Source organism: Electrona antarctica (assembly GCF_951216825.1).
Source record: "Electrona antarctica genome assembly, chromosome: 22".
Taxonomy (NCBI): domain Eukaryota; kingdom Metazoa; phylum Chordata; class Actinopteri; order Myctophiformes; family Myctophidae; genus Electrona; species Electrona antarctica.
In genome coordinates, this window is record NC_136805.1 from 949064 (window position 1) to 964063 (window position 15000).

The 15000-nt window shown below is 47.2% G+C and overlaps 1 protein-coding gene across 1 annotated transcript in view; it reads right to left on the bottom strand.

The window, feature by feature from the left end:
• The window catches only part of LOC306915162 (guanine nucleotide-binding protein subunit alpha-13-like), a 57406-nt gene that overhangs the window by 41230 nt on the left and 1176 nt on the right, over nucleotides 1–15000 (bottom strand). The window contains exon 2 of the mRNA XM_079492413.1: nucleotides 4841–5067. Coding sequence (XP_079348539.1) covers nucleotides 4841–5067 — 227 coding nt within the window. The remainder of the gene's footprint in view (nucleotides 1–4840; nucleotides 5068–15000) is intronic.

Genomic DNA, 15000 nt, shown 5'->3' on the forward strand with positions numbered 1-15000 from the left:
TACTACAGAACAATGTTAGCCTACAGCCCACTGGGACAGTGTCCTTTATAACCTCACTAACACTCTACTACAGAACAATGTTAGCCTACAGCCCACTGGGACAGTGTCCTTTATAACCTCACTAACACTCTACTACAGAACAATGTTAGCCTACAGCCCACTGGGACAGTGTCCTTTATAACCTCACTAACACTCTACTACAGAACACTGTTAGCCTACAGCCCACTGGGACAGTGTCCTTTATAACCTCACTAACACTCTACTACAGAACACTGTTAGCCTACAGCCCACTGGGACAGTGTCCTTTATAACCTCACTAACACACTCTACTACAGAACACTGTTAGCCTACAGCCCACTGGGACAGTGTCCTTTATAACCTCACTAACACTCTACTACAGAACACTGTTAGCCTACAGCCCACTGTGACAGTGTAGGCGACGATAGGCAACGCTTGCTTTGCTTCCACTATGATGGGCGATTCAAACGTTTAAAAGCACAATCTTTAGCTCAGATTGAGGTGAGGGACGACACTGGGAGCTCAATAAAAACAAATCAGCGCAACCTTGCGGTAACAATATTAGCGCTAATGACGAAAGAGACAAGAACAACTGGTCTAGAACAGGAGGTGCCCACCCTTTTTTGACTACTTTAAAAATGACCAGCTCAACCAGATCTACCCACCATTGCTGAAAATAGTTTAAATATGTACCTGAGGGTGCTTTAGAATAGCGGCGCTGGCATTACATTATACATGTATAATTATACTATATGGGAAATAGAGGGGGAGAAATGGAATATGTAGGGTTTTTTTGTATTTAATTTATAATGCTATCGATGTCTGTGCACAGCAACACTCTTGAAAACAAAATGTTTGAGCTGACGGGCCCTTTTTGATGTCAATCAATCAAACAAACAATCAAGTCACCTTTCATTCAAGTGACAGATGCCCAAAAATGGTAATATTCTTTAGGGCCATGTCATGTGATCTACCATGTCATGTGATCTACCTGCACAGCCTTTGTGATCTACTGGTAGATCGCCATCTACCTTTTGGGCACCGCTGGTCTAGAACGTACTAGTACCACCAGTGTGTCTATGAATGTCTCTCTTCTTCTCTCTTCTCCCTCGCTCTTCTCCCTTCTGGCTCCAAAACTATGGAATGCCCTTCCCATCACAATCAGAACGGCAGCCTCACTCCCAATCTAAACTATGGAATGCCCTTCCCATTACAATCAGAACTGCAGCCTCACTCCCAATCTAAACTATGGAATGCCCTTCCCATCACAATCAGAACGGCAGCCTCACTCCCAATCTAAACTATGGAATGCCCTTCCCATTACAATCAGAACTGCAGCCTCACTCCCAATCTAAACTATGGAATGCCCTTCCCATTACAGTCAGAACTACAGCCTCACTCCCAATCTAAACTATGGAATGCCCTTCCCATTACAGTCAGAACTGCAGCCTCACTCCCAATCTAAACTATGGAATGCCCTTCCCATTACAATCAGAACTGTAGCCTCACTCCCAATCTAAACTATGGAATGCCCTTCCCATTACAATCAGAACTGTAGCCTCACTCCCAATCTAAACTATGGAATGCCCTTCCCATTACAATCAGAACTGCAGCCTCACTCCCAATCTAAACTATGGAATGCCCTTCCCATTACAGTCAGAACTGCAGCCTCACTCCCAATCTAAACTATGGAATGCCCTTCCCATCACAGTCAGAACTGCAGCCTCACTCCCAATCTAAACTATGGAATGCCCTTCCCATCACAGTCAGAACTGCAGCCTCACTCCCAATCTAAACTATGGAATGCCCTTCCCATTACAGTCAGAACTGCAGCCTCACTCCCAATCTAAACTATGGAATGCCCTTCCCATCACAGTCAGAACTGCAGCCTCACTCCCAATCTAAACTATGGAATGCCCTTCCCATTACAGTCAGAACTGCAGCCTCACTCCCAATCTAAACTATGGAATGCCCTTCCCATCACAGTCAGAACTGCAGCCTCACTCCCAATCTAAACTATGGAATGCCCTTCCCATTACAGTCAGAACTGCAGCCTCACTCCCAATCTAAACTATGGAATGCCCTTCCCATCACAGTCAGAACTGCAGCCTCACTCCCAATCTAAACTATGGAATGCCCTTCCCATTACAGTCAGAACTGCAGCCTCACTCCCAATCTAAACTATGGAATGCCCTTCCCATTACAGTCAGAACTGCAGCCTCACTCCCAATCTAAACTATGGAATGCCCTTCCCATTACAGTCAGAACTGCAGCCTCACTCCCAATCTAAACTATGGAATGCCCTTCCCATTACAGTCAGAACTGCAGCCTCACTCCCAATCTAAACTATGGAATGCCCTTCCCATTACAGTCAGAACTGCAGCCTCACTCCCAATCTAAACTATGGAATGCCCTTCCCATTACAGTCAGAACTGCAGCCTCACTCCCAATCTAAACTATGGAATGCCCTTCCCATTACAGTCAGAACTGCAGCCTCACTCCCAATCTAAACTATGGAATGCCCTTCCCATCACAGTCAGAACTGCAGCCTCACTCCCAATCTAAACTATGGAATGCCCTTCCCATTACAGTCAGAACTGCAGCCTCACTCCCAATCTAAACTATGGAATGCCCTTCCCATCACAGTCAGAACTGCAGCCTCACTCCCAATCTAAACTATGGAATGCCCTTCCCATTACAGTCAGAACTGCAGCCTCACTCCCAATCTAAACTATGGAATGCCCTTCCCATTACAGTCAGAACTGCAGCCTCACTCCCAATCTAAACTATGGAATGCCCTTCCCATTACAGTCAGAACTGCAGCCTCACTCCCAATCTAAACTATGGAATGCCCTTCCCATTACAGTCAGAACTGCAGCCTCACTCCCAATCTAAACTATGGAATGCCCTTCCCATTACAGTCAGAACTGCAGCCTCACTCCCAATCTAAACTATGGAATGCCCTTCCCATTACAGTCAGAACTGCAGCCTCACTCCCAATCTAAACTATGGAATGCCCTTCCCATTACAGTCAGAACTGCAGCCTCACTCCCAATCTAAACTATGGAATGCCCTTCCCATTACAGTCAGAACTGCAGCCTCACTCCCAATCTAAACTATGGAATGCCCTTCCCATCACAGTCAGAACTGCAGCCTCACTCCCAATCTAAACTATGGAATGCCCTTCCCATTACAGTCAGAACTGCAGCCTCACTCCCAATCTAAACTATGGAATGCCCTTCCCATTACAGTCAGAACTGCAGCCTCACTCCCAATCTAAACTATGGAATGCCCTTCCCATCACAGTCAGAACTGCAGCCTCACTCCCAATCTTCCACCGTAGACTGAAAACCCACCGTTTCAGACTCCATCATGGCCCGTAGCAGCACTTATGTAGACTTAGATAGCACTTGATACAGACTTATAGCATGTTACGTAATACGTAGACAGCACTAGAATTGCACTGTATAGTATATGCATAGTATAATATAGTATGTATAGTTTTATATATAGATTCATTATATAGATATTCCACTGTTACGTTCTTAGCTTATGCATATTTGTCTCCACCAGGCCGAAGGCATGGGGAGAGAGTATGTTTTGCACTCCGTCCGTGTGTGTGTCCGTCCGTCCGTGTGTGTGTCCTTCCGTCCGTCTGTGTACAGCTACTCTCCGGCACCGTTAACCCGGTCGATGCCAAACTTTGCACACACACTCCCTGGATGCCAACGATGAACCTCTGCCCCACATTTTCCAGAACGGCCTGTTATAGCGCCACCATGAGGCAGCTTTTCACATTTTGACCTAAAACTGCACCGATCTGCGTGAAACGTTGCATGCACACTCCCTAGAGGCCAAGGACAAACCTTTGACCTGCATTTTCCGCAACTGCCTTTTATAGCGCCACCAGGAGGCCGACTTTTGTAAAACACATTTTTTGATATTACTCCTCCAGATTCTGTCCAAAAATCTCACAAATCGTTACACAGTATCTCTATGGTCATGTGCTCAAGTCGGATCTGTCTGATATTTCATATTCCATCCTAATTGGCTATAATTGGCTTTCACAGTTTGCAAGATTGCCCCGTTTTGAACAATAGCCTCAAATCATGAACGCAGCATGCAATTTACGTGAAATCTTTCACACATTTTCTTACTAGGCTGAGGAATATATCCCACCCTTTTCACATTGGCCTGTTATAGCGCCACCAACAGGTTGATTTTTGCAAAACAAATTTTTGGAACAAAATGCCTCAAATCATCCAATTGCCATCAAAGGCGGATGAAGAAATGGCAATCGGTACACATGATCTCTGTAGTCATGTGATCAAGACGAGTCTGTTGGATTTCTCAGATTGTACACTGATTGGCTAAGATTGCCTTCCAAAGTTTTCAGGAGTGGCCCGTTTTGTACAAAATGCTGCACATGTCCTGCTCATCCAGAATTCTATCCTCAGAGATGCTATGAGTGATCTGGCTCTGCATTTCCTCAACAAAATGAAGAAAATTGTTGCAAAAACAAATAAAAAAAAACATCCTCCTAAACATTGTGCCACAACATCACACACACTCCTATCCTCCTGGTGGAGACCTGTGCCCGGAAGGGCACTTTTTCTAGTTCATACTACTTTTTATATATGTGATGTATTGCCATGGTTTTGTTCTTGCTTAATGTAAATCGCTCTGGATTAAGAGCGTCTGCTAAATGCCTAAATTGTAATTGTGTGAGTGCCTGCGTGGCTGCGTGCGTGCGGTGCATGCGTGCGTGCGGTGCGTGCGTGTGGTGCGTTCCGTGCGTGCGTGCGTGCGTGCGCGTACTGACCAGCTGGAACTCGCGGCGGCGGTCGTAGGCGTTCTGGATGCCCGAGTCGGCCCACAGGGCCCGGATGGAGGGCAGGTACCTCAGGAACACGGCCGCCTCCACCTGGCCCGACGCCATCTTGGCGGAGCGCGTGTCGAACGCCATCAGGCTGTCGCCGTGCTCCTGGTTGTCAGGGCAACCCCACGGGATGTGGAGCTTCCCCCGCGCGTCCACCAATACACGCACACCTGGGGGGAGGAGACACACACAGCGGGCCAATGGGAAGACAGGCAGGGCAGAGTGGACCAATGGGAAGACAAGGCAGGGCTGAGTGGACCAATGGGGAGACAGGCAGGGCTGAGTGGACCAATGGGAACACAAGCAGGGCTGAGTGGACCAATGGGGAGACAGGCAGGGCTGAGTGGACCAATGGGAACACAGGCAGGGCTGAATGGACCAATGGGGAGACAGGCAGGGCTGAGTGGACCAATGGGAACACAGGCAGGGCTGAGTGGACCAATGGGGAGACAGGCAGGGCTGAATGGACCAATGGGGAGACAGGCAGGGCTGAGTGGACCAATGGGAACACAGGCAGGGCTGAATGGACCAATGGGGAGACAGGCAGGGCTGAGTGGACCAATGGGGAGACAAGGCAGGGATGAGTGGACCAATGGGGAGACAGGCAGGGCTGAATGGACCAATGGGGAGACAGGCAGGGCTGAGTGGACCAATGGGAACACAGGCAGGGCTGAGTGGACCAATAGGGAGACAGGCAGGGCTGAGTGGACCAATAGGGAGACAGGCAGGGCTGAGTGGACCAATGGGGAGACAGGCAGGGCTGAGTGGACCAATGGGGAGACAGGCAGGGCTGAATGGGACGACAGGATTGATTGGAGGAGAGTAGGGTTGTAGGGCAGGGGTGTTAATAGTTCATTGTTAATCGATCCGTTAAAAAATAATCTTCAATTAAATGTAACAGTTAACAATTAATCAAAAATACTGCGGTTCTATCATTGGGCGGTTTTCTGTGAATGTAATGATGTTCTAATGAGGTTCAGCTCCTTTATAATCAGCGTGTGGCTGATTATAAAGGAGCTGAACCTCTCTGACTGTCAATCCAAAAACTCAAAAAGTTTTGACCACTTACTATATACTTATTATAGTTGACCAGGGGGTCCCTCAGGGCTCTATGCTAGATCCACCTCTTTTCCCTTCCTCAACACCTCATGTCTTTGACAGAGATAGCCGATCTACCAAGCTCATGGCCGCGTCGTGAGCTTGTAGATCTGTTCTTTTTCACTGAACGTTCACCTGCATAAATATGAAAGCTTCAGGAAGGGGGGGGGGTTACAAATGGACCCTTACGGGTCTGTAACACAGAGCGTACAAAGGGAATAAAATGGACCCTTACGGGTCTGTAACACAGAGCGTACAAAGGGAATAAAATGGACCCTTACAGGCCTGTAACTCTGAGAGTGTACAGATGGAACTTTCTGTAACTCTGAGAACTACAGAACCCTTACAGGTCCATTTCTACACTGAGAGTCAGATGAGAAGGGATGAGAAGCGCTGTCTGGTGTGTAGGATACTGCTGTGCAGCCAACACATTGAACCATGTCTGGTGTGTAGGATACTGCTGTCAGCCAACACATTGAACCATGTCTGGTGTGTAGGATACTGCTGTCAGCCAACACTCTGAACCATGTCTGGTGTGTAGGCTACTGCTGTGCAGCAACACATTGAACCATGTCTGGTGTGTAGGCTACTGCTGTGCAGCAACACATTGAACCATGTCTGGTGTGTAGGCTACTGCTGTGCAGCAACACATTGAACCATGTCTGGTGTGTAGGCTACTGCTGTGCAGCCAACACATTGAACCATGTCTGGTGTGTAGGATACTGCTGTCAGCCAACACACTGAACCATGTCTGGTGTGTAGGCTACTGCTGTGCAGCCAACACATTGAACCATGTCTGGTGTGTAGGATACTGCTGTCAGCCAACACATTGAACCATGTCTGGTGTGTAGGCTACTGCTGTCAGCCAACACTCTGAACCATGTCTGGTGTGTAGGCTACTGCTGTCAGCCAACACACTGAACCATGTCTGGTGTGTAGGCTACTGCTGTGCAGCCAACACTCTGAACCATGTCTGGTGTGTAGGCTACTGCTGTGCAGCCAACACTCTGAACCATGTCTGGTGTGTAGGCTACTGCTGTCAGCCAACACACTCTGAACCATGTCTGGTGTGTAGGCTACTGCTGTGCAGCCAACACTCTGAACCATGTCTGGTGTGTAGGCTACTGCTGTCAGCCAACACTCTGAACCATGTCTGGTGTGTAGGCTACTGCTGTCAGCCAACACATTGCCGTATTTAGTTTAGTTGCTCTGTGGTCCGATTTGAAGCAGAGCCAGCCTCCGCTGCTCAAACCAACTCCCTGTGGACCCGACTAAACATCTCGGAACAAACAGCCAACATACATACTGGCCTGTCCCGTCCTCTCCAACCTAACTTACATCCCACATCCCACAGATTCACAGAACCCACTATTTTGTCTGGCAAGTAAGCACGTTCGGTTACAGAAAGGAACTCCCAGCCACAGCCAAACTAACTATTAACCTACAGATACGACAAACAAACCAACACAAAAAAAGAAGAGAAACCTCACTCGTGTTTACAAATATAGATGGATTGTTGCGGTGTGGCTACTACAGACAGGCTACAAACACTCCGACATGGGTGTGCCTCCTCTCGGTGGAGCTCGGAGGGCAGATTTAGGGACTATTTGTGTCGGTGCTACCCAGCCCCAGCTGCACTCATCTCGGGTAGAAACACATGTGATTCCTCCCTCCCTCCCTCCTGGCGTCCTCCGTTCTTAGCAGCCGGGGACTCCCTTTTTTAGAGACTTGAACACCCCAGGCTACGATCCACATTCTGGGGGGAACATTCAGCCAGAAAATGAGCCTCTGGATCAGCAATGTTTTGGTGCAAATGGAGGGAAAAAAACATTGCAAGTCAGGTCTGTTTTCTTTAAAGCCTAGAGGGCTTAAATGTTTAGCTCCCAGTGGCGGAACGTAAATAAGTACAGGATACTTTTACTTCTACTTAACTCCACTATATCTCAGATCCAAATAGTGTACTTTTACTCCACTACATTTATTTGAAAACTTGAGTTACTTTGTAGATCTGAATTATTACTACAAAACAATGAACACACATAAACCATTGTGAGCTCATAGATTGGCTTTAGATGGATTTGAAAACTTGTCACACATTCTGCATTATGAGTACTTTCTACTTTTGGTACTGCTACTCTTAAGTACATTTTAATGCTAATACTTTTACTCAAGCACATGTTGATTAATACCTGAACTTTTACTTGTAACAAACTGTAGTGTTTCTACATTGCAGTATTGATACTTTTACTAAAAGATTTGAGTTATAGTTTTCCACCAGTTAGCTTAGCTACCACAACAAGGAGGCAAGATAAGACAGCTGGCATACAGATACATTCTGATAATCAATACTTCTACAGACTTTTACTTGTGACTAGATACACTACCTTGACTAGTTACACTACCTTGACTAGTTACACTACCTTGACTAGATACACTACCTTGACTAGATACACTACCTTGACTAGTTACACTACCTTGACTAGTTACACTACCTTGACTAGTTACACTACCTTGACTAGTTACACTACCTTGTGACTAGTTACACTACCTTGACTAGATACACTACCTTGACTAGATACACTACCTTGTGACTAGTTACACTACCTTGACTAGTTACACTACCTTGACTAGATACACTACCTTGACTAGATACACTACCTTGTGACTAGTTACACTACCTTGCAGAATTGATACAGTGAAATCTACCTGAGTTATGTTTCCACCACAGTTAGCTATAGCACCACAACAAGGAGGAAAAGGTTGAATTAGACACCTGATACATTTTGATATCAATACTTCTACAGACCTAACACACCATTTCTACAGACCTAACACACCATTTCTACAGACCTAACACACCATTTCTACAGACCTAACACCATTTCTACAGACCTAACACACCATTTCTACAGACCTAACACCATTTCTACAGACCTAACACCATTTCTACAGACCTAACACACCATTTCTACAGACCTAACACACCATTTCTACAGACCTAACACACCATTTCTACAGACCTAACACCATTTCTACAGACCTAACACCATTTCTACAGACCTAACACACCATTTCTACAGACCGAACACACCATTTCTACAGACCTAACACACCATTTATACAGACCTAACACACCATTTCTACAGACCTAACACACCATTTCTACAGACCTAACACCATTTCTACAGACCTAACACACCATTTCTACAGACCTAACACCATTTCTACAGACCTAACACCATTTCTACAGACCTAACACACCATTTCTACAGACCTAACACACCATTTCTACAGACCTAACACACCATTTCTACAGACCTAACACCATTTCTACAGACCTAACACCATTTCTACAGACCTAACACACCATTTCTACAGACCTAACACACCATTTATACAGACCTAACACACCATTTATACAGACCGAACACACCATTTCTACAGACCTAACACACCATTTCTACAGACCTAACACACCATTTCTACAGACCTAACACACCATTTCTACAGACCTAACACACCATTTCTACAGACCTAACACACCATTTCTACAGCCCTAACACACCATTTCTACAGCCCTAACACACCATTTCTACAGACCTAACACCATTTCTACAGACCTAACACACCATTTCTACAGCCCTAACACACCATTTCTACAGCCCTAACACACCATTTCTACAGCCCTAACACACCATTTCTACAGCCCTAACACACCATTTCTACAGACCTAACACACCATTTCTACAGACCTAACACACCATTTCTACAGCCCTAACACACCATTTCTACAGACCTAACACACCATTTCTACAGCCCTAACACACCATTTCTACAGACCTAACACACCATTTCTACAGACCTAACACACCATTTCTACAGACCTAACACACCATTTCTACAGACCTAACACACCATTTCTACAGACCTAACACACCATTTCTACAGACCTAACACACCATTTCTACAGACCTAACACACCATTTCTACAGCCCTAACACACCATTTCTACAGACCTAACACACCATTTCTACAGACCTAACACACCATTTCTACAGACCTAACACACCATTTCTACAGACCTAACACACCATTTCTACAGACCTAACACCATTTCTACAGACCTAACACACCATTTCTACAGACCTAACACCATTTCTACAGACCTAACACCATTTCTACAGACCTAACACACCATTTCTACAGACCTAACACACCATTTCTACAGACCTAACACCATTTCTACAGACCTAACACCATTTCTACAGACCTAACACACCATTTATACAGACCTAACACACCATTTCTACAGACCTAACACACCATTTATACAGACCGAACACACCATTTCTACAGACCTAACACACCATTTCTACAGACCTAACACACCATTTATACAGACCTAACACACCATTTCTACAGACCTAACACACCATTTCTACAGACCTAACACACCATTTCTACAGACCTAACACACCATTTCTACAGCCCTAACACACCATTTCTACAGCCCTAACACCATTTCTACAGACCTAACACCATTTCTACAGACCTAACACACCATTTCTACAGCCCTAACACACCATTTCTACAGCCCTAACACACCATTTCTACAGCCCTAACACACCATTTCTACAGCCCTAACACACCATTTCTACAGCCCTAACACACCATTTCTACAGACCTAACACACCATTTCTACAGACCTAACACACCATTTCTACAGCCCTAACACACCATTTCTACAGACCTAACACACCATTTCTACAGCCCTAACACACCATTTCTACAGACCTAACACACCATTTCTACAGACCTAACACACCATTTCTACAGACCTAACACACCATTTCTACAGACCTAACACACCATTTCTACAGACCTAACACACCATTTCTACAGACCTAACACACCATTTCTACAGACCTAACACACCATTTCTACAGACCTAACACACCATTTATACAGACCTAACACACCATTTATACAGACCTAACACACCATTTATACAGACCTAACACACCATTTCTACAGCCCTAACACACCATTTCTACAGACCTAACACACCATTTATACAGACCTAACACACCATTTATACAGACCTAACACACCATTTCTACAGCCCTAACACACCATTTCTACAGACCTAACACACCATTTCTACAGACCTAACACACCATTTCTACAGACCTAACACACCATTTCTACAGACCTAACACACCATTTCTACAGACCTAACACACCATTTATACAGACCTAACACACCATTTCTACAGACCTAACACACCATTTCTACAGACCTAACACACCATTTCTACAGACCTAACACACCATTTCTACAGACCTAACACACCATTTCTACAGACCTAACACACCATTTCTACAGACCTAACACACCATTTCTACAGACCTAAAACACCATTTCTACAGACCTAACACACCATTTCTACAGCCCTAACACACCATTTATACAGACCTAACACACCATTTATACAGACCTAACACACCATTTATACAGACCTAACACACCATTTCTACAGACCTAACACTCCATTTCTACAGACCTAACACACCATTTCTACAGACCTAACACACCATTTATACAGACCTAACACACCATTTATACAGACCTAACACTCCATTTCTACAGACCTAACACTCCATTTCTACAGACCTAACACTCCATTTCTACAGACCTAACACACCATTTCTACAGACCTAACACACCATTTCTACAGACCTAACACACCATTTCTACAGACCTAACACACCATTTCTACAGACCTAACACACCATTTCTACAGACCGAACACACCAACCTAACACATCATTTCTACAGACCTAACACACCATTTATACAGACCAAACACACCATTTCTACAGACCTAACACACCATTTATACAGACCTAACACACCATTTCTACAGACCTAACACACCATTTCTACAGACCTAAAACACCATTTCTACAGACCTAACACACCATTTCTACAGCCCTAACACACCATTTATACAGACCTAACACACCATTTATACAGACCTAACACACCATTTATACAGACCTAACACACCATTTCTACAGACCTAACACTCCATTTCTACAGACCTAACACACCATTTCTACAGACCTAACACACCATTTATACAGACCTAACACACCATTTCTACAGACCTAACACTCCATTTCTACAGACCTAACACTCCATTTCTACAGACCTAACACACCATTTCTACAGACCTAACACACCATTTCTACAGACCTAACACACCATTTCTACAGACCTAACACACCATTTCTACAGACCTAACACACCATTTCTACAGACCGAACACACCAACCTAACACATCATTTCTACAGACCTAACACACCATTTATACAGACCTAACACACCATTTCTACAGACCTAACACACCATTTATACAGACCTAACACACCATTTCTACAGACCTAACACACCATTTCTACAGACCTAACACACCATTTCTACAGACCTAACACACCATTTCTACAGACCTAACACACCATTTATACAGACCTAACACACCATTTATACAGACCTAACACACCATTTATACAGACCTAACACACCATTTCTACAGACCTAACACACCATTTCTACAGACCTAACACACCATTTATACAGACCTAACACACCATTTATACAGACCTAACACACCATTTATACAGACCTAACACACCATTTCTACAGACCTAACACACCATTTATACAGACCTAACACACCATTTCTACAGACCTAACACACCATTTCTACAGACCTAACACACCAACCTAACACACCATTTCTACAGACCTAACACCATTTATACAGACCTAACACACCAACCTAACACACCATTTACACAGACCTAACACCATTTATACAGACCTAACACACCAACCTAACACACCATTTACACAGACCTAACACCATTTCTACAGACCTAACACCATTTCTACAGCCCTAACACACCATTTATACAGACCTAACACACCATTTACACAGACCTAACACACCAACCTAACACACCGTTTCTACAGCAGCAGATTATTTTACTTAAGACTCGACTACTTTTCCCACCACTGCTTAACAACATAGCGAAGCAGATCCGACTTGTTTTCAACTCTTTCGCAACTTTTCTCTCAACCAAAACTAGTTTTATGACCTCCAGCAGCACACCCAGCACCCTGCAGCCCAGCCCACCACACAGCACCCTGCACCCAGCCCTATAGTCCCAGTCTGGGACTCCCAGACACCACCCAGCACCCAGCCCTATAGTCCCACTCTGGGACTCCCAGACACCACCCTGCACCCTGCAGCCAGCCCAGCCCTATAGTCCCACTCTGGGACTCCCAGACACCACCCAGCACCCTGCAGCCAGCCCAGGGCTATAGTCCCAGTCTGGGACTCCCAGACACCACCCTGCACCCTGCAGCCAGCCCAGGGCTATAGTCCCAGTCTGGGACTCCCAGACACCACCCTGCACCCTGCAGCCAGCCCAGGGCTATAGTCCCACTCTGGGACTTCCAGACACCACCCTGCACCCTGCAGCCCAGCCCACCACACAGCACCCTGCACCCAGCCCTATAGTCCCACTCTGGGACTCCCACACCCTGCACCCTGCAGCCAGCCCAGCCCTATAGTCCCACTCTGGGACTCCCAGACACCACCCTGCACCCTACAGCCAGTCCAGCCCTATAGTCCCAGTCTGGGACTCCCAGACACCACCCTGCACCCTACAGCCAGCCCAGCCCTATAGTCCCAGTCTGGGACTCCCAGACACCACCCTGCACCCTACAGCCAGCCCAGCCCTATAGTCCCAGTCTGGGACTCCCAGACACCACCCTGCACCCTGCAGCCAGCCCAGCCCTATAGTCCCAGTCTGGGACTCCCAGACACCACCCTGCACCCTGCAGCCAGCCCAGCCCTATAGTCCCAGTCTGGGACTCCCAGACACCACCCTGCACCCTACAGCCAGCCCAGCCCTATAGTCCCAGTCTGGGACTCCCAGACACCACCCTGCACCCTGCAGCCAGCCCAGCCCTATAGTCCCAGTCTGGGACTCCCAGACACCACCCTGCACCCTACAGCCAGCCCAGCCCTATAGTCCCAGTCTGGGACTCCCAGACACCACCCTGCACCCTGCAGCCAGCCCAGCCCTATAGTCCCACTCTGGGACTCCCAGACACCACCCTGCACCCTGCAGCCAGCCCAGCCCTATAGTCCCACTCTGGGACTCCCAGACACCACCCTGCACCCTGCAGCCAGCCCAGCCCTATAGTCCCAGTCTGGGACTCCCAGACACCACCCTGCACCCTGCAGCCAGCCCAGCCCTATAGTCCCAGTCTGGGACTCCCAGACACCACCCTGCACCCTGCAGCCAGCCCAGCCCTATAGTCCCAGTCTGGGACTCCCAGACACCACCCTGCACCCTACAGCCAGCCCAGCCCTATAGTCCCAGTCTGGGACTCCCAGACACCACCCTGCACCCTGCAGCCAGCCCAGCCCTATAGTCCCAGTCTGGGACTCCCAGACACCACCCTGCACCCTGCAGCCAGCCCAGCCCTATAGTCCCAGTCTGGGACTCCCAGACACCACCCTGCACCCTGCAGCCAGCCCAGCCCTATAGTCCCAGTCTGGGACTCCCAGACACCACCCTGCACCCTGCAGCCAGCCCAGCCCTATAGTCCCACTCTGGGACTCCCAGACACCACCCTGCACCCTACAGCCAGTCCAGCCCTATAGTCCCAGTCTGGGACTCCCAGACACCACCCTGCACCCTGCAGCCAGCCCAGCCCTATAGTCCCAGTCTGGGACTCCCAGACACCACCCTGCACCCTGCAGCCAGCCCAGCCCAGCCCTATAGTCCCAGTCTGGGACTCCCAGACACCACCCTGCAGCCAGCCCAGCCCAGCCCTATAGTCCCAGTCTGGGACTCTCAGACACCACCCTGCAGCCAGCCCAGCGCTATAGTCCCAGTCTGGGACTCCCAGACACCACCCTAC